The 18,256-nt window shown below is 43.4% G+C and overlaps 1 protein-coding gene across 2 annotated transcripts in view; it reads right to left on the bottom strand.

The window, feature by feature from the left end:
• The window catches only part of LOC117649688, a 45,643-nt gene that overhangs the window by 26,942 nt on the left and 445 nt on the right, over positions 1 to 18,256 (bottom strand). Inside the window, exons 2-14 of one of the 2 annotated variants that reach the window (XM_034392651.1) lie at positions 17,818 to 18,027; positions 17,153 to 17,214; positions 15,713 to 15,860; positions 14,130 to 14,251; positions 13,131 to 13,289; positions 12,435 to 12,588; positions 11,803 to 12,023; positions 11,040 to 11,193; positions 10,537 to 10,652; positions 9,978 to 10,142; positions 8,839 to 8,968; positions 8,567 to 8,620; positions 1,221 to 1,573 (exon numbers count right to left, since the gene is read on the bottom strand). In XM_034392651.1, the coding sequence (XP_034248542.1) occupies positions 1,389 to 1,573; positions 8,567 to 8,620; positions 8,839 to 8,968; positions 9,978 to 10,142; positions 10,537 to 10,652; positions 11,040 to 11,193; positions 11,803 to 12,023; positions 12,435 to 12,588; positions 13,131 to 13,289; positions 14,130 to 14,251; positions 15,713 to 15,860; positions 17,153 to 17,214; positions 17,818 to 17,848 (1,701 nt within the window). In that variant the 5' untranslated portion in view covers positions 17,849 to 18,027 and the 3' untranslated portion in view covers positions 1,221 to 1,388. Of the gene's footprint in view, positions 1 to 1,220; positions 1,574 to 8,566; positions 8,621 to 8,838; positions 8,969 to 9,977; positions 10,143 to 10,536; positions 10,653 to 11,039; positions 11,194 to 11,802; positions 12,024 to 12,434; positions 12,589 to 13,130; positions 13,290 to 14,129; positions 14,252 to 15,712; positions 15,861 to 17,152; positions 17,215 to 17,817; positions 18,028 to 18,256 lie in introns of those variants that run through there. The other variant, XM_034392652.1, reaches the window with a different exon arrangement.

An 18,256-nucleotide genomic window follows, 5' to 3' on the forward strand; every position in this document is an offset into this window, starting at 1 on the left:
GCCTTTGTGTCTGTGTGGTGTTGTTGTTGTTGTTGTTGGCGTCTGTGTACAAGGAAGGAGTTGAGCTAGAGTAACCAGATTTGGAGGGTACTTCAGGAGTACCGTCCAAACAAATAATCCGGTGGTGCAAATCCCGTCCGGGTCGCACAAGGGCTGCTGCAGGTGCATCATGGTTTACATGAGCGGGAGGGGGATTTCCGCCATTATTGGTGCTAGCAGGGCACATAGGGGTATTTTTGGAATCGGGGCGACGAGACAAGATGAATGGACCTGGTCCCGACCCCATCGGCCGCTTTTACAAGTTGGCCAGATCAGGATCTTCAAAAAAAGGGGGTCGACCGACTAAAAAAATTTCGATTGGTCTCAGCAAGACCTTTTCAACGAGGGGTCGGAAAAGGGGTCCAGGAGCCCGACTTCGTCTATTAGTCACATCAGGATCTTAAAAAAAAAGGGGTCGACCGAATGAAAATTTTTACTTAAGTTTTCGATAGGTCTTGGCAAGACCTCTTCAACGAGGGGTCGGAAGGGGGGTCCAGGAGCCCGCCTTCATGAGTTATGGGAAAAAGTGCGACGGACTCGTTTTGCGCTCCTGCTGTGCCTCTATTGCAAGGAGTTGCAGTAGCATGGCAAATACTGGTATTTTCGGAATGAGGGCGAAGAGACAAATGAAATGGGCATATTCTAAGGACAGTTGGAGTAAAAAGTGTAAGGACTATTGCATATTGTGAATAGAAGGGCGGGCCTAAGTCACGATGGTACATCGATAACTTTGCTTTACCCGCTCACGGTGTGTGTGATGCGAGCGGGCCGAAGGCCCGGGCCTTGGCCAAGTTGGGTCTGATGCGAGGGCCGAAGGCCCGAGAAAAGGTCGCCGGCAGGCCAAGCTGGGCCGGCCCCCTGTCGAACCGAGTTGCCGGCGCAGCGAAGCGGAGCTGGCAACTCGGTTCGACGGAAGGGCGGGCCCTAGCTTGTTTAAAAAGTTACTCACTTTGATATCATTGTGTGCTAGTTTGTAAGCTTTTCCTCTTTGAACATTTTTAATATTAATAATCCGTGCATCATGTGCTACTGGCATGTGGCAAGGAGAACGCTAACTAAAACAATCTGCGGTAATAATCTGAAGCCAGTATTGTTCGTATTCACGTTGTCGATGTTTTACTGTGCTATAAAAAATCCACGCTCTCAGACTCGTAATGACTTTTGTTCAGACATTTGTGCGATTAATGAGCAAAGTGACATTTTTATTTGTTTAAGAAACGTTTACATCAAATTCGCATTGACAAATCTGTTCAGCTTCTTTATAACAAAATTCCATTTATGTGCACACATGAAGGTTGATTGCATGTCGATTGAAGGATGCTAGTGCATTCCCACAGCTGCGATGATGCTTAGAGATGCGCTGCGTCGTCGCCCACCGACATCTTCTCACGCAGCCACGCCCTCGTGCTGGAGTCCGCCAGGGCCACGACGGCGAGTCGGTCCTCGCCGGAGCCGCCGGAAAACGCAACGATGCCCCGGACGAACCACGCGTCGCCGCTTCGCTCAAAGAAGCCTGTCCCGGGCTTGACGTCAACTGCAACACAGAGGCAACGCATTCAGGTTAAGGGGGCAGTAGCACACTCTCAGACCTTCACTGATTATTTTTTCTATATTGTAGAAAATTTACTCTACGGCTTACTGATTTTAGAGCGTTACTATGATATAGTAAATATTTTCAATAACATATCGAACAAATTTTACATGAGATACAGATAAATTAGCGGTAACAAATTTGGTAGTTATAGACAATCTTTTACTTACTTACAGAAAATTTACAATGTCAGTAGAAATATGATGACAAATTTGTTTATAATCAAAGAATTTATTTTCTGCAAATGTAGAAGATAAAGTTTGTGCTCATAAACAATTTGTCGATGACTACTTTGTGATCTTCAGTAAATATTTTCAGTAAAATTTTTCTCCGTTCAAACAAAGCTGAGTGGAAGGTAATGCGCTTAGTCAAAATGATCCTACAAAACATTCTTAGCTTCGACAAGTCAAGAAAGGACTCAATGTAAGCGGCTTTTAAGAGATGGTTGAATTGTGACTTTTAGCGGAAACATCCAAAAAGTTATTCTGACTCTTTAAAATCTTTTCTGTTAATTCTTGTACATATTATCTGTATGTAGAGAACATTTTGCCTACATTTATAGATCATTTTTACTAGAATGGAACAGTAATTTTTTTCTGCTTGATCATAACTGTAGTTGCAGAAAATATTATCAACAGACCACTTTTCTGTAAGGTTGCTGATTATTTTTTCTGTACTTACAATCAAAAGGACTACAATTGCAGAAAAAATAATTAAACTGTAGGTTTACTGAAAAAAATGTCCGTGGAGTGTCGGAGAGTGCATCATTTGCACGTGTTTTGACGACTTGCGAACCTCCTGTTTAGACGTTAATATAAAGATAAGTATGAATGCCAGAGGCAAACGGCAGGCACCATTTTAAAGACTAGGGGTACGCGCCGTTTAGTTTGGGCGCGTAGTAGGCAAGCGATGCGTCTGAACACATTCTTATGGGAGATGGCGAAGATTGTGTGCAATGCCAATACAGGGTCTTCCATAACGAAAGGGCCGGACTTAACGTCATTTTCGTGATTATCTTACTGAAAACTGCAGGAAACAATGGGAAACTCAACTTTGAAATTTTGGTCACAAATTGGTAAATTTTGGGAAAAGTAGAGGTCTGGGATGAAATTGGAAGTCATTTTCGTGATCAGCACACCAAAAACTGCAGGAAACTATGTAAAACTCGACTTAAAAGTTTTGGTACAAAATTGGTAAATATTTGGAAAAGTAAAGGTCTGGGGTGAAAATAAAAGTCATTTTTGTGATCAGCACACCAAATACTGCAGGAGTCAATGACTCACCGAGGAAATTTTGTCCCAAAGTCATGTAAATCTAGTTGAATAAGTATGGGTCTGCTGTTGTTAACATGAACGCAATTTTTAAGTGTGTTTCCTGTTCACGGTACCATGAACCCTGACCCTGTTACTCAGTCGAGTAACATTCAACTGCCAGCATTGAATTGCTTAATACGATTCACAAATGCCTCAATTACCATTCGATATCTCCTTGTTGTTGAACTTATGAATACGCAAGGTTATTGGCTGAGCGATAGCGAAGCCTGTTACTCCAGTGCGGTTGAAAAGTTTTGTCTGTCTGTCTGTCTGTGTGTCTGTGTGTGTGTGTGTGTACACTACTCCTCCTTAACGGCTCGGCCGATCTGGCTGAGATTTTGCAGGCTTATTAGGTATGTTCTTGGCTCGGCACACGCGAAATTTCACTATCCTAGCCCAACTGGTTCAGCTTTTATAGCCGAAAAACACCTAAAAAACGGCGAAAAATCGAGTTTTCTGCAGGCAGATCACTTCTGTCGTGAAGGAAGGGGGGTCTGGGGGGCTCCGCCCCCCAGCTTCGACAAGTTAATAAGTTACAAGGGTCAAGATCGTGTTATCTGTAGATGAAGCAACTCTATATATAATGGAGGGGGGTCTGGGGGGTGGAGCCCCCCAGGATGCAACAAGTAACCGCCGACGGACAAGCCAATGCCTGCCGAAGGCAGGCTAGCGCCGCAGGCCAAGGTAGGTACGCCAGGCGCGGATTGGAGAAACAGGCCGCGAGACATCGCGAAGCCTGTTACGACAAGACGCTGTCTGGCGTAAACCTACCTTGTTAGTAATACCTATAAAGCCTTTTATCTTCCTTTTATTTTAAACTAGTGGATGAAACTATATTGATTTATCTGAATTAGTTAAAAGGGGACACATTTACAGGCAGGCTGATTGCAACTACTTTACGGAGAAGACCTTCTATGAGATCCACTGAATTGTACCATAGAATCCCATGTCGAGCCCACTTTTCGCTAAACGCAAGTTAATCTTATTGGCTGAGCGATAGCGAAGCCTGTTACTCCAGTGGGGTTGAAAAGTTTTTCCTGTCTGTCTGTCTGTCTGTCTGTCTGTCTGTCTGTCTGCGTGTGTGTGTACACTACTCCTCCTGAACGGCTCGGCCGATCTGGCTGAGATTTTGCAGGCTTATTAGGTATGTTCTTGGCTCGGCACACGCGAAATTTCACTATCCTAGCTCAACTGGTTCAGTTTTTACAGCCGAAAAACACCTAAAAAACGGCGAAAAATCGAATTTTCTGCAGGCAGATCACTTCTGCCTTGAAGAAAGGGGGGTCTGGGGGGCGGAGCCCCCCAGCCCCGACAAGTTGAAAAGTGACAAGGGTCCAGATTGTGTTATCTGTAGATGAAGCAACTCTTTCTAGAATGAAGGGGAGTCTGGGGGGCGGAGCCCCTCAGCATGCATCACGTAAGAAGTAACCGACGATGGACAAGCCAATGTCTGCCGAAGGCAGGCTAGCGCCGCAGGCCAAGGTAGGTACGCCAGGCGCGGATTGGAGGAACAGGCCGCGAGACATCGCGAAGCCTGTTACGACAAGACGCGGTCTGGCGTAAACCTACCTTGTTCATAATGATAGTCATGATGTGATATTTAATCTTTAAAACAGTATAGCATAAGTATTTACCTAACATTCTAAGTAAATTTACAAGGTAGGTTTACGCCAGACCGCGTCTTGTCGTAACAGGCTTCGCGATGTCTCGCGGCCTGTTCCTCCAATCCGCGCCTGGCGTACCTACCTTGGCCTGCGGCGCTAGCCTGCCTTCGGTTACTTCTTACGTGTTGCATGCTGGGGGGCTCCGCCCCCCAGACCCCCTTAATTCTAGATAGAGTTGCTTCATCTACAGATAACACGATCTTGTCCCTTGTCACTTTTTTACTTGTCGGAGCTGGGGGGCTCCGCCCCCCAGACCCCCCTTTCTTCAAGACAGAGGTGATCTACCTGCAGAAAACTCGATTTTTCGCCGTTTTTTAGGTGTTTTTCGGCTATAAAAACTGAACCAGTTGAGCTAGGATGGTGAAAGTTCGCTTGTGTCGAGCCAAGAACATACCTAATAAGCCTGCCAAATCTCAGCCAGATCGGCCGAGCCGTTCAGGAGTAGTAGTGTACACACACACACACACACACACAGACAGACAGACAGACAGACAGACAGACAGACAAAACTTTTCAACCGCACTGGAGTAACAGGCTTCGCTATCGCTCAGCCAAAAAGAGAGCCAACTCAAACCATGACTGACACATATTACCAGTTGTCGCAAACAATGTATGATGAAGTTAAAAGAATCGTCTCATGAAATCATATGATCAAGTCACTGAATCGTCTCATTGAATCAGATGTCAATGTCAAACCTTGTATGCGCTACACTACAAACCTAACTGTCTACTAAGTACACACTTACAAATGCATGCTTGCAAGTACACACTTACAAACGCATACTTGGCCAAGTACACACTTACAAATGCATGCTTGCAAGTACACACTTACAAACGCATGCTTGACGCATGGAGTTATACGGCGTCAAGCATGCGTTTGTAAGTGTGTACTTGCAAGCATGCATTTGTAAGTGTGTAGGGTAAAGTGCCGAACATGGATCGGGGTACCAAACATGGACCATTTCTGTTTGGGGGTCTATATCTAAAGACCAGGTGGCCAGATTCTAAATTTCTGTCTTTCCTTGCTTAGACTGACCCTTTGACTGTTCGATGTGAATCTGACAAGTTTGCAACTGCGTCTCTCTACTCTGCAGGGTTGCGTTTAGAAAGACACCTAAAACAGGCCCCCGAAAATCGATGGAAAAATGACGTTTAAAAAGGTGATTTTTGCACCCCTGATTCTGGGCCAAGCAATCACCGCAGTCACTTCAAAATTTTTCATCGTGCACTTTAGACGGACCACTTTGATATTTTGGGACTACTGAATGCATACCTTGCTTTGTGTCCAAACGCTGGTGGGGTGATCCATGATTGGACCACCCTAACCTAACCTTAGCAAAAATAGCCATATTTTCTTGTCCTCACAACTTCCAAAGTATTCGAGCTAGAGGTACCATTTTTGGTAGCCATACGACCAGTGAGGTAAACATCAACATAAGATTCAAAAATAGTAGTCAACCCATACTTAATTTCGATATAGAGAAGATTATTTAAAATGTGATCCATGTTTGGTAACCTTACCCTACTTGGCCAAGCATGCGTTTGTAAGTGTGTACTTGCAAGCATGCAATTGTAAGTGTGTACTTAGTAGACAGTTAGGTTTGCAGAGTACACTCACTCACCGTATGGTTATCTTTAAGGGGGGACATCACTCCGAATACAGAGCTTTTGTAAAATCGTCATAAAAACCAAACGGAAAGAGAAAAACTGTTCATATTTTAACAGATAAAGTAGAAAACAACATTAAGTCAATCCGCCAGGGCAGTACAGCGCTGTCGTTGAAAACGCATTTTTGAGTGTTAGGTTAGACCATTTCGCACGGTTGCAGCGCTGGACGCCAAACGGTTTGACCTAGAACAACGAAATTTGGTGACAGCCTTCCTGAGATGTCTGGCTATGGTGGGTACCTCAATCACATTTAAAAAATCATTTTAAGTTGTATTTGTTACATGCCAAAAAAATTGTTCAATTTTTTTGGTCAAAATTGTTCAATTTTGAACGTTAAAAAAATAATAAAAATTGACCAATGCAAATTATTTTGCTACCCACCATAGCGGCGTGTCGTAGGAGCTTCCATGCTAAATCTCCCCGCTGTAGCTCAAAAACTGCGCCCTAGAGGCCTGCAACCGTTTGCAATTTCATGTTCCGAGAAAAACGCGATCAAAGTTGTGGAAACTGGGCTTTTCCCCTATGCATGTTTGCGGCCCACAACCTCCCAAAACTGCAATTTTTTGAATTTCGGAATGCGGTTTTCGCCATTCGACGCAGAAAAGAATGGTCTATAGTATAAACTAATAAAAAAAAGCTGCGATTTTTTATTTTGGAGCGATGTCCCCCCTTAAGGTTAGTACTATAGTAAACTTACAGCATTGCAATGAAGCCTTTTCCCAGAGTCTGTGCCAAGAGTCAGCAAAGACTATTTATTTTGGCAAGATTAGTGTCTGGTTTGTACTTTTAGATTGTATTAATCTATTTTCTAACTGTTATTGAGCAAAGCAAACAACTAAAAAGTATAATGTCTCAGAATAAAAATGGAAATACACTCTCAAAGCTTAAAAAGACCAAAACATTCTTGCAATTATCAAACACACTCCACCGACTAAAACATTTCCCCTGTGGCGGGGGAGGGGAGGGGACGGACGGACGAAACGCGTAATAATTGTCGCTTTCATTTTCCGTATTTCACTGTGTTGACACTCCGGAGGAGTGTCATTCTAGAATATCGAAAAACTATGACCGAACTTACTTCTAAGCCCTTCTGCTCTCTATTTAGTTTTATTTGACAATGTTTTGGCTAGTCCCGTGTTAAAGAGCCGCGGCTGGCCGCGGTCGCAAGTATGAAAAATTGATATGCTGCCAACCCTAACCACGCTAAGAACCCAATTCAAAAAGATGTTTTGAATATTTCAAACGGTAGTAATCGTGAACATAAGATAAACTCCCCCTGTGGGAGCTTTAGGAGATGTTCGGTGCAAAATTTGGGAACTATTAGTGTTGTAGTTGCTGAGAAACGTGAGCGTGTACATTACATACAGACGGACAGACAGACGCATGACCAGTCAGTTTTCGGACGGCCCAACCACGGCAAGGGCTCGCTATCGCTCGCCAATAAAAGTTTTTACAACATTTTCAATAAAATATATTTTGTTTTAGCATTGAATTATGATGTTTTGTGTTTAATGCTAAAATGGTCTGCAAAATTACATGGTGTCATTGCGCGCACGATTGCAGCTTAAGTTTTTAACTTTTTACCAATCGGTAAAAAGCATCTGAAAAAGCATGAAATTGCCCATAAAATGACCCTTGGGTTTTAATATTGGGCAAGAAAAAATGTGGTTCGTTTGCATCTAAAGTTGAAGATGAGCGTTTCAATAGTTTTTTTTCTTGCCCAATATTGAAACCCAAGGGTCATTTTATGGGCAATTTCATGCTTTTTCAGATGCATTTTACCGATTGGTAAAAAGTTAAAAACTTTGGCTGCAATCGTGCGCGCAGTGACACCATGTAATTTTGCAGACCATTTTTGCATAAAACACAAAATATCCAAATTCAATGCTAAAACAAAATATTTTTTTTTTTTTTGAAAATGTTGTAAAAACTTTTTTTTTAAGATGGTGCCTTCCGTTTGTCTCTGGCATTCATACTTATCTTTATATTATCGTCTAAACAGGAGGTTCATCAAAACACGCGCAAATGACGCTACTGCCCTCTTAAATGGTTGAACCTCTGTAAATATGAAATCCGCTTCTTACAAGAAGTCAAAGTGCATGTCTTTCGCTTGGAGGCAGCTGTCTAAAAATTAAACGAGCTTGTGAGCTGCGTGCCTCTCCTTCCCTGAGCACAATAGTATCGAGCACAAGTTCGGCCTCGTCCAATTTCCTTGGTGGCCATTTGAGAGAGTCCTAAATTTATTCCTCTTTCCACCCTAATTTTCAAACATTTATAAAGTGCTGACTTACGTAACACTTTGACTCCTTTTCTTGGTTTCAGCGTGCTTTCCAGAGCTCTCGTTCCTGGGCGAACAAAACGTGAGAGAGATTAGATCAAGGGACAAACAGGCGTATTTCTGAGCAAAGTTAAGTACTACTTGACACTGCAAGGTGAGAACATGACAACGTTTCATCGTCACTTCAGTGATCCAAGTTCAGTGAACTCACGGGTACATGGATGACTCGACTCACCAAGCAACTATGGTGGTTGCGTTGACCAGGACACAATCTTTCATACGTACCTTTCGTGCAAAGCATGTCCGAGGTAACATTTGCCGACTTTTGAACAAGCATACAGTCTGCGTTGGAAACAAAGGTTGTCGCCACGATGTTGTTAGAGAACCAGAAAGGGTCGCCGTTCCAAGTCTCCATCTGTAAGGATATAAGTGATTAGCAAGAATGTGTAAGCCTCACAGAGTACAAAAAGGGCGACAACAACCTTTAACGATTTCAGAAGTTTTCCAGTTTAAAATTTCAACATCAGAAGGAACACTGCAAATAGATTAAGTCAATACTTCTAGGAAGAAGTCGACTGGGTATCAATAAGACAGAACTGTATACATAGAGCTAAAAATCCTTGGTGGCGAAGAAGAAATAATTCCTCGAGAATGTACACCTAAAATTGGAAAAACTGTCACGAGATAGTTCACCTAAAATTATAAACAAGAAGTAAAGAAAGCTAAAAACACAAAGTGCTGAATAATATCAATCAATTGATATTAAGATGAAAGGACTCGTTCTTTACTATTATGCAAATGAAAAGTGGATTGTAAAATGATCTACATCACCTCGCTTATCCTGCCCCTGTTCAATGTGTTGAGAGAGGCTCTGCCGCTCCACATTGTGTTTAGAATTCCGCGCCCCCGCTTCGGCACCCCCAGAGCGGCGCGCGGAGCGGCCTGCCGAAGTCCAGCCGAAGCTCATTCAACACGATCTTTAACCTGATATTTCTTTCGAATTTATCATTGTGCGTGATAAAAAAAAATTCCAGGTTTTATATTAACTGAATATAGGAGTTCATGTTCGTAATGGTTAATTTAAGGGTACCATTATTGGTGAAAAGATATAAGAGCTTGAAATGAGGTTAGTTTCGACACCGGCCCCAAAATCTCGTTTTTTACATGTTCGTTTTCTCAAAATTTTCCATTGAAAGTCGAAAAACAATCCGTTTACGATTTACTGACGGACTTCTGCACTTCAAAATGATACCATTGTCTTTTCTGTACATGTTGTAAGTTCTGAGATGAATGATATCCTCTGAAAAAAAATTTTTGAGCACAATACTCGTTCTCTTTACTATACCACTTTTCATTTGTTTGTGTTTAAAGAACGAGTAAGAAACTGTCTGGAAATAACTACCAGTAAGGTATAGGTCACTTACCACGCCCATCTTTCCCTCAAGAAGGCCGGGAAGCGTGTTTTCCAGGTCAAGACAGGCAACACTACTGTTGAGGAATGGCGATCCAAGACGCAGCAAGGCTAGATTGAAAGTGGCATTGCTGGAGCCGAGGCGGTGGGACTTCTCGCCAACGAAGATTTTCAACACCTGTCACAGAAGCATCACTGATAGTTCGAACAATCACAGAATACCCCCGTCGACCATCCTCTCCCAGAAACCATTTAGATTTGCGCTGAAAAAAATCTGTGTCGTCTTCATAGGAACTGAAGGCATGGCAGATTTGACTCGTATTACGAAGCATTTCTTCCTAAATTTTACAATGTCTTCGTTTTCTTCGTATTCCAAAGCGCTGCTATTCGTAGACTTTCTTCCTGTGTAAAAAATGCAACAGGGCTGCGAAATATCTGCCAAAAGTGGCTGCTGAGGCTGGCTTCATCTCAAAATTCATGTCTATACCTTACACCAGTTGATTCGGCCTCATCTGTCATCAGCGCTATTGGAATCCGAGAATTTAAAGTTGGATTCGACATCCACCACTTACATTCGATCGACGTCTTCTCCCGGATGGGGTAAACCAAACAACAAACGCACTTTCAGGATCCACGGCACGCATCACGTCACTGCCCTCACCCGAAGGCTCCACAAGCAGAGAGGCGTCTAAACGGACCGGAAATAAACGTCAGAAAAAAAAGAAGAATTCCTCACAGTTTTCTTATTGCATGGCGCACCTTAGAAGTCGCTGTGCAGTCGTAAGGTCAGATTTTTGCGCAAATGTCAGATTTAATTCATTCACAAGACACAGTGGTAAAACTAAAGCGTAACTCTATGCTTGAGTCAAGCATTAAGTCACGCTTGAAGACGTTACGCTTGAAATGGAGCATACTCTGGAAATCCCCCCATGCATTTAGATAGGGGGAATCTTTGCAGATGAGCCTGTCGCGCTTTATTTCAAGCGTAATCTGATTACGCTTGAAAACAGAAGGTAATACTTACGCTTTAGTTTTACCAGTGCAGATTTGTTAAACGAAGCACCGAAGCACTCACCGGTTAAAACGGCATCGACTCGAACGAGTACCCCAGGTGACATCCTTATGGTTCCATTAGGGTCCTTCCTGTAGACCACCACCGTCCAGGGCATATGGTCAGCCAGTGTGCCGTTATCCGCCAAAGAGCTCAAAGGTATCGTTGTCTTTCCGCACTGCAACGAGCAAGCCCGTGACAGAAAATAAATCAGTTATGGCAACCCCGAACAAGAATCTGATGTGTTGGCAGAATTGGTTCAAAACTTCGGGAGAGAAAAATTGGTCTCTAAACCACCCATTCAAAATATTATTTACCAAAATTTAGAACAAGTGTTGATATTGCCGGGAACGTAGGCAAAAGGGGACCTTAACACACAGGGGAGCGGACGCTTAAAACCTTACGAAGTATTTTGAGGTCTTGTTACGTCCTAACTATTTGGTTTGTTATGGAGTCAGTGCGGGGAAAAACTGGACAAGGGAAGAACTAAACACCCCACACATCAGTTTCTCTCAGATCGGAATTCACGAACAGATGTTTCTGACTCTCTGCGAACACCTATCGCCATGGAATGCCTCAGTTACAGTCGCAGACTCGTACTGAGATTATGTTCAATGACGTATCGACAACTGTGCACATTATTAAGCATATTAACATTTTTATTTGTTTTAGAAACATCATAGTCAATTTCGTCTGGACAAATCTGTTACGTTTCTTAATGGACTTCTATCAATGTACCCAATAGTCTATAAACATAACGACAAAATGTCGGTAAGGATGTGGGTACCTCACTGCGGCGTGCCGGCTCGGCAGGCGCCTCGGGGTGCAGTGTGGGATCCACGCTCTCCTCGGCCAGCTTCTCGCGAAGCCACGAGCTGACGCCCTCCTCCGCCAAGTCCGTGATGACCCAGCGGTCGTCCCCGCTGGCGACCGTGGTGGACAGGATGCCGTGCACGAACCACGAGTCCCCCTTTCTTATCAAGAACCCCGTCCCGGTCTTGACTGCGACTGTGGAGCCGAGCAATCACACAAACACACTGATCAAGAAGTGTACCCGGAGCATGCCTGCTGGTCACAGAGCATTTAAGTTTTCAGTATAATTCTTAATCGAGAGCCACAATGGAAACTGTTTGTTCCAAGTCAGTCACTGGTTAATTATTTGATTTTAAAAACGCCACAACGAACATGTGTTTGCTCTTGTAAATCGAACGTAGTAAAAGCAATGATGATGCAACCCCGCATTCACATAATGACTGCATGCAAGCTTTCATCCAAGTCAGCAGCCAAGCATCCGTTATAACTGAATGTTCCGATGCCAAACCCTCTTTCCCCCATAACTGAGTTGGAGCAACCATTTTCTTCCCCAAGGCGCAGAAACGTCTACAGCTTTTGGCCACGTTTCAACTTAAAACCTCTTACCTCTCACCGGTCCTGTGCAGTACTTCTCCATCGACATTTTGACTCTGGGAATCGGCGTGTTCTTGAAGATGCAGTGATCATTTATCAAGTTGACGTAGGGCGTGGCCAAGACGTCGGACTGGAAGTCCAGAATACTGACGTCCCACGCATCTGTCTGCACGAGTTCAACACAGGAGGAATAACATGGAATTAAAACTCCGGGTTCCATCATTCACTACAGACACTGCAGACTGTATGAGGTTGACTCCTTAAAGAGATGACTTTTGTTATAGTCAATCTGAAGGTTGACGATATTGTCTATTTGACAGGCATGCTGCAAAAGGAGTGAGCAGTATGATGTGCCAGTGTTTTTGGGTGGAGTAGAATGTCCGCACTTGCACAAGTACAAGTTTGTCATGCACACCTTTTTTTTTACAGCAAGTGGTAAAAAAAAGTGTCAACCATGCACTTGCCGAATAACGTGTGACATGTGTTTTTGTCCCACGAGGTCTGCAATAGTGAGCACATTCGACGAGACTACAATTTTCTTGCTGCCTCGAGACACAATATTGTTCGATGCCAACTGCAAATTCTACCGCCTGGAGGACACAAGATTGTATCTCCATCGGATTGGCTTAAAAATTGCATCATCCATGGGACAAAAAATGTCCCATGACTGTCAACTCTTCAGTTTTCACAGCTTTCAAGTGATCTTACCACGCCGAGCTGGTACCGTTCCAGTGTGGGTAGATTGTGGTCCCAACAGGCCGCTCCACTGTTCGGGAAGGGTTTCTTGAGCCGGAGCAGCGCCACGTCGAACGTGCGCGATGTCTGATACGCTCCGCGGTCCCTCTCACGGGCATGCACGGTGACAACCTTGCAAACAAAGAGGGGAGGATGATTTTTTTTTTTCGAAAGATACAAACAACCCATTCTATTTCAGGTTTGAAAACAGGGGATGATTCCTACGCGGCCCGGGAATAAGTAAGAAAGCAAGGAAACAAGAGTAGTGGGCGACGAGGGGGGGGAACAACTTCCCACATTCATTGTACAAGATTTGAAACACATTCCACCTTCAGGTGGCAAAAACGCCTGTAAGTAGGCAACAAGTGTAGCAAATACGCTAATTCTAACAAAGTCCCACAATCATAGTACACAAAATTTTACACTGGGTCACCCCTCGGTGGGGGACGTCTTCGGTGGTGCGCGGCAGAGTCAGAGATGTCTCTCTGCTTCCAGGGGAAGAAGAACTTCCCACATTCATCGCAGAAAATTTAAAACACATTCCACATCCAGGGGGTGAAACGCCTGGAAGTACACTCTAAATGTCTTACGTGAAAGGCTGCACCAGTATATTTTGGTGACGTTTTTCTCCAGAATGCCAACGAAATTCGTCAAATTATCACAGAATTCTCAATTGCATTTTATGACGTCAACTCCAACTCCATAATATACAGGATTTTCCCCATAACAAAGAGAATCTTCACTTTATGCAACGTGTGTGGCAAATACGCCAGAGATCTTCTGCAGTACATTCTTGCACATTCGCACAGTATTGTACACAAAATTTTAGAGTGGGTCACCCTTGCGTTTCTTCCGTCTCACTTCTTCTCTGGCATTACCAGAATCCACTAACAGCTAAGAGAAGCTTCTGTAGTCGGAAAAAGTGAGGTTTGAGATACCCGTTTGCATTTTCACGTGGTATATTTACCTTACCTGCGAACCATAGCGCCGGCCAGTGTGGCTGACCCACATCACGCGGACCTCTGCTGGGTCCACGGTGCGAACAGCGACTGAATCGTTCCAGGCAGACCCCGGGACCACCAGCAAGTGGGCATCTGCAAGGCGAAATATCTCTGCATTTCAGTGTACACACTTTTGAATGCCATATGAACTTCGGATGAGTTTTAATTAATTTCGTTTCAAACTTCACTGCTTTTATAAGAATTTCTTTGAGTTCCAACTGAATCACTCTCTGACCTTTACTGATTATTTATTCTATACTGTAGAAAATTTACTCTACGGCTTAGTGATTTTAGAGCGTAACTATAATATAGTAAATATTATCAATAACATATCGAATAAATTTTACATGAGATACAGGTAATTAGCGGTAACAAATTTAGTAATTATAGACAATCTTTCACTATAATACAGAAAATTTACAATGTCACTACAAATATGATGACAAACTTGTTTGTAATCAAAGAATTTATTTTCTGCAAATGTAGTAGATAAAGTTTGCTCTTATGGATAATTTGTCGTTGACTTGTTTGTGATCTACAGTAAATATTTTTAGTGAAATTGTTCTCCGTTCAAATAAAGCTGATTGGAAGGTAATGCGCATAGTCAAAATGATCCCACAAAACATTTTTAATTTCGACAAGTTAAGACAGCACTCAATGTAAGCGGCTTTTAAAAGATGGTTCAGTTGTAACTTTTAGCGGAAACATCCAAGAAATTATACCGACTCTTTAAAACCTTTTCTGTTTATTCTTGTAAATATTTTCTGTATGTAGAGAACATTTTGTCTCCATTTATAGATTAGTTTTACTAGAATGCAACCGTAATTTTTTTCTGCTTCATTATAACTGTAGTTGCAGTTAATATTATCAACAGGCCATTTTTCTGTAAGGCTGCTGGTTATTTTTTCTGTACTTACAATCAAAAGTACTACAATTGCTGAAAAAGTTATTTAACTGTAGATATACTGAAAAAATAGTCCGTGGAGAGTCTGAGAGTGAAGTTCAAGAATTTTGAAGAAATATGACTAATTCATCCATGAATTTTGGAATACAAAACTTTTTGGAGTATTTTCCCTTGCGGAATCTGCAAGAGAAATGGCAACACTGAAGCGCAAGCACATGAAGAGCTAGTGATAAAAAGTGGGTTCGATAGGTACCTCCCTCCTTAACACATCGCGAAAAGAATTGCCATGAAAAAAATAATCTACATTGAATAGCTTGCAAAAATTTTGTCAGAAGGAACACATGGATTTGAAAGGCCGACCTGTTCAGTGACTTCGAGTCGATTTTAAAAAAGAGGCAGTTTGCATAGCGAAAACCTGGCAAAATATTTTCGACTTTACAAAGAAAAGTAAGTAGTAAAGGTCACCTTTACTACTAAAGTAGTTTGTCGTAACAAAGTATTTTGAGTACACATAAGCTCACAAAGAAAGAACTCCGTAATTTACGAAACTAGATCTTCGCATAACGAAGTAAACAGTTTCTACCTTACCCATGCTCAGAATACTTTGTACAGTTTTAAGCGCGTGTCACGCTTCGCCCTTCCGCACTCGCCTGTGATAACAATATCATCGCGAAGCAGCACTCCCGAGATAAACGTTTTATCGTTGTCGCCGATGTAGATGGCTACGCTCCAGGGTAGAGGTCCAGGCAACGTGTGGTTGTAGGCCAGCGAGAAGAGCGGCAGATTTGTCTGGCCGCACTGGAAGCACAGACCAATGCGTTTCAGAGTCTACGCTGTCAGCCAAATTGTATACATGGCGTGCAGATTTTACAGTGCACTCTGCAAACGCAAGTAAGTGCATGGCACACAGTGACTTCATGCACACTGTTCTCAAGTGCGGGCCCGCAGGTACACTGATTAAATCAGTGCGCCCAAGACCCATACAAATAAGTAGTGTACATGCCATGTATAAGAGCAGTTGCCAAAATTCGGGGCACTTTTGAAGGCCATAGAACCGTAAGAAAAAATGTGGAAAAGCCGGCTTTTTTCTCGGCCTATTTATTCAGTGATGTCCCACGACTTATATCTGAACGCAGTCGAGCTCCCAGTGCAATATTGCAGAAAGACCAAAAAGCCCCTATCAAAAGTATAGGGGAAAGACACGGAACGTTACAGAAAACAGCGGGATACGGAACGTTACATTGCCATTCAAACAGGCCTAGTAACTCTCTTGCTATGAATTAAAACACGCCATTTGGTGTGAGCTCCTGTTTTAAGATTCCTCAACACGTCCCGATAGAATCATATCTCTGTTTGGTCTAGAGCTTGCCCGGGGAACAGAAAAGCATTTTAAAATCATAGTCGGACACTACCGAATCATAACCTATAAAACAAGATTCTGAGCTTTCTATTAACTTCTCAGAGTTCCCGTTTGCACCATTCGACGGCAAAAATGCCACAGATTAATCTGACGACAAGGCCGAGAACTATCAGTGGAGTACAACGCGAGAAACCGTGATAATTCACATGTAACGTTCCGCAAAGTCAACCACGGAGGACATTTTGCGTTTACAGATTGCACCCAAATCGAGCTCGTAAAAACGAGTTCAGTGACATGTGTCTGATAGATAAATAATAAAGTTTCCGAATATATTCTCAGAATCTTTCTACGTTCCATATTAGCTGAAATATAAGCATCGAAACTTTGAATTTATGGACGGGGGACATGCCGGAACGTTACAAAATGACCCTTTGGAGCACTTTATCGACATCTTCTGAATTGAAAAAGTGGTGACTTAAGATGGGTAAGAGTGGGCGACGTCGAGCCCAACACAACGCACCAAACCGCATCTCAATACGTTGAAAAATAACGATTATAAAGCCAAAAGACACGAAAGATACCCTTATTTTGGCAACTGCTCATAAATGGCAGCATTTACAGCATGTGCATGGACATGTACGCAGCATTTACTGTATACATGGCATGTATGCACTATTTGTTGCACACAATTAACCGGTATAGCTGACGCAAGTTGAATATTTCATGATACCTTTGAGGAATGGGTTGGTTCGGACAGAACGAGTGGTTGCAGTTTCGGCTCGGGCAAAGGAACTGTAAAACAAACCGTTGTTAACACTACTATACCGCTGATGTGAGTGGTCGCACAGTGGACCAGCTATGAGGACAGCAGAAATACTGAAACATCGCATCATGCGTTCTAATGTCCCCGCCCTACGGTAATGTACGAGAAGGCATTGCACTTCACGTGTGATGCAAAAGCATTGCGCCAATAGAGTGCTTCGGAGGAAATCCAGACAAGAAGTCAGCGACAAAACGGGGCTATGCTGTCATGCTGAGGGCTGGTGGCCCGGAATAGGGTATTTGAGTCTGGTGACTCTGGTTCGGATGAGGTCTGGGGCTCATCCGCAGCGTACATTTCCCATAGAAACTCCCATTTTGAACTCCCGTTTTGTTCTCCTTCAGGGCCAGAGCTCAACACCCTACAGGCAGAATGGGGGTATAGCATGCGCGCCGCTTTCAGGCTACTCCGCCAATTTCGACCCCCACCACCGCTCAGCAGACGCTCTTTTGTTTCTCCCGATCTGTCGCTCACTTCCGGTCTAAGTTTCATCCGAAGTACCCTATTGGTGCTCTGATAAAGGGATCAAAGGTTGTACTTCTACCATTTGGATTATCAGTGACGGAACATCCTACCTATGCTTCCGTCGGTTGTCCGGAGTTGCATTTTCTCGTTGAGCCACTCCCTGAGGCCGGGCTCGTCCACGTTGTAGAAGACGGGCACGGTGCCCCCCTTGGTGCTGTTCCAGGGCGTGCCCTGGATGCCGCGCAGGAACCAGCCGCCCGCCCCGCCCGTCGCCAGGACGGAGAAGGCCGCCCCGACTGAAGGCGTTTTTCGCGTCGCCCCTGAAAAGTTTGACAATCCTCGCAGGTAGGTAAGAGACAATCCAGGCCAATCGTTGCACTGTAAAAATGTTATGACTAGCAGTGCTAGGAGAGTAGTTACTGACAGAGGCAGGTGAATTCTCTCACAGTTGGATCCTGATAGGCACCAGACATAAATTTTAAAGGCTTTTTGATCTTTTTTCTGCAAGTCGGTGTGTCGTGTATGATGCTAGTACATTTTTTCATCAAG

This window comes from Thrips palmi, unplaced genomic scaffold (genome assembly GCF_012932325.1).
Source record: "Thrips palmi isolate BJ-2018 unplaced genomic scaffold, TpBJ-2018v1 HiC_scaffold_4, whole genome shotgun sequence".
Classification (NCBI taxonomy): Eukaryota; Metazoa; Arthropoda; class Insecta; order Thysanoptera; family Thripidae; genus Thrips; species Thrips palmi.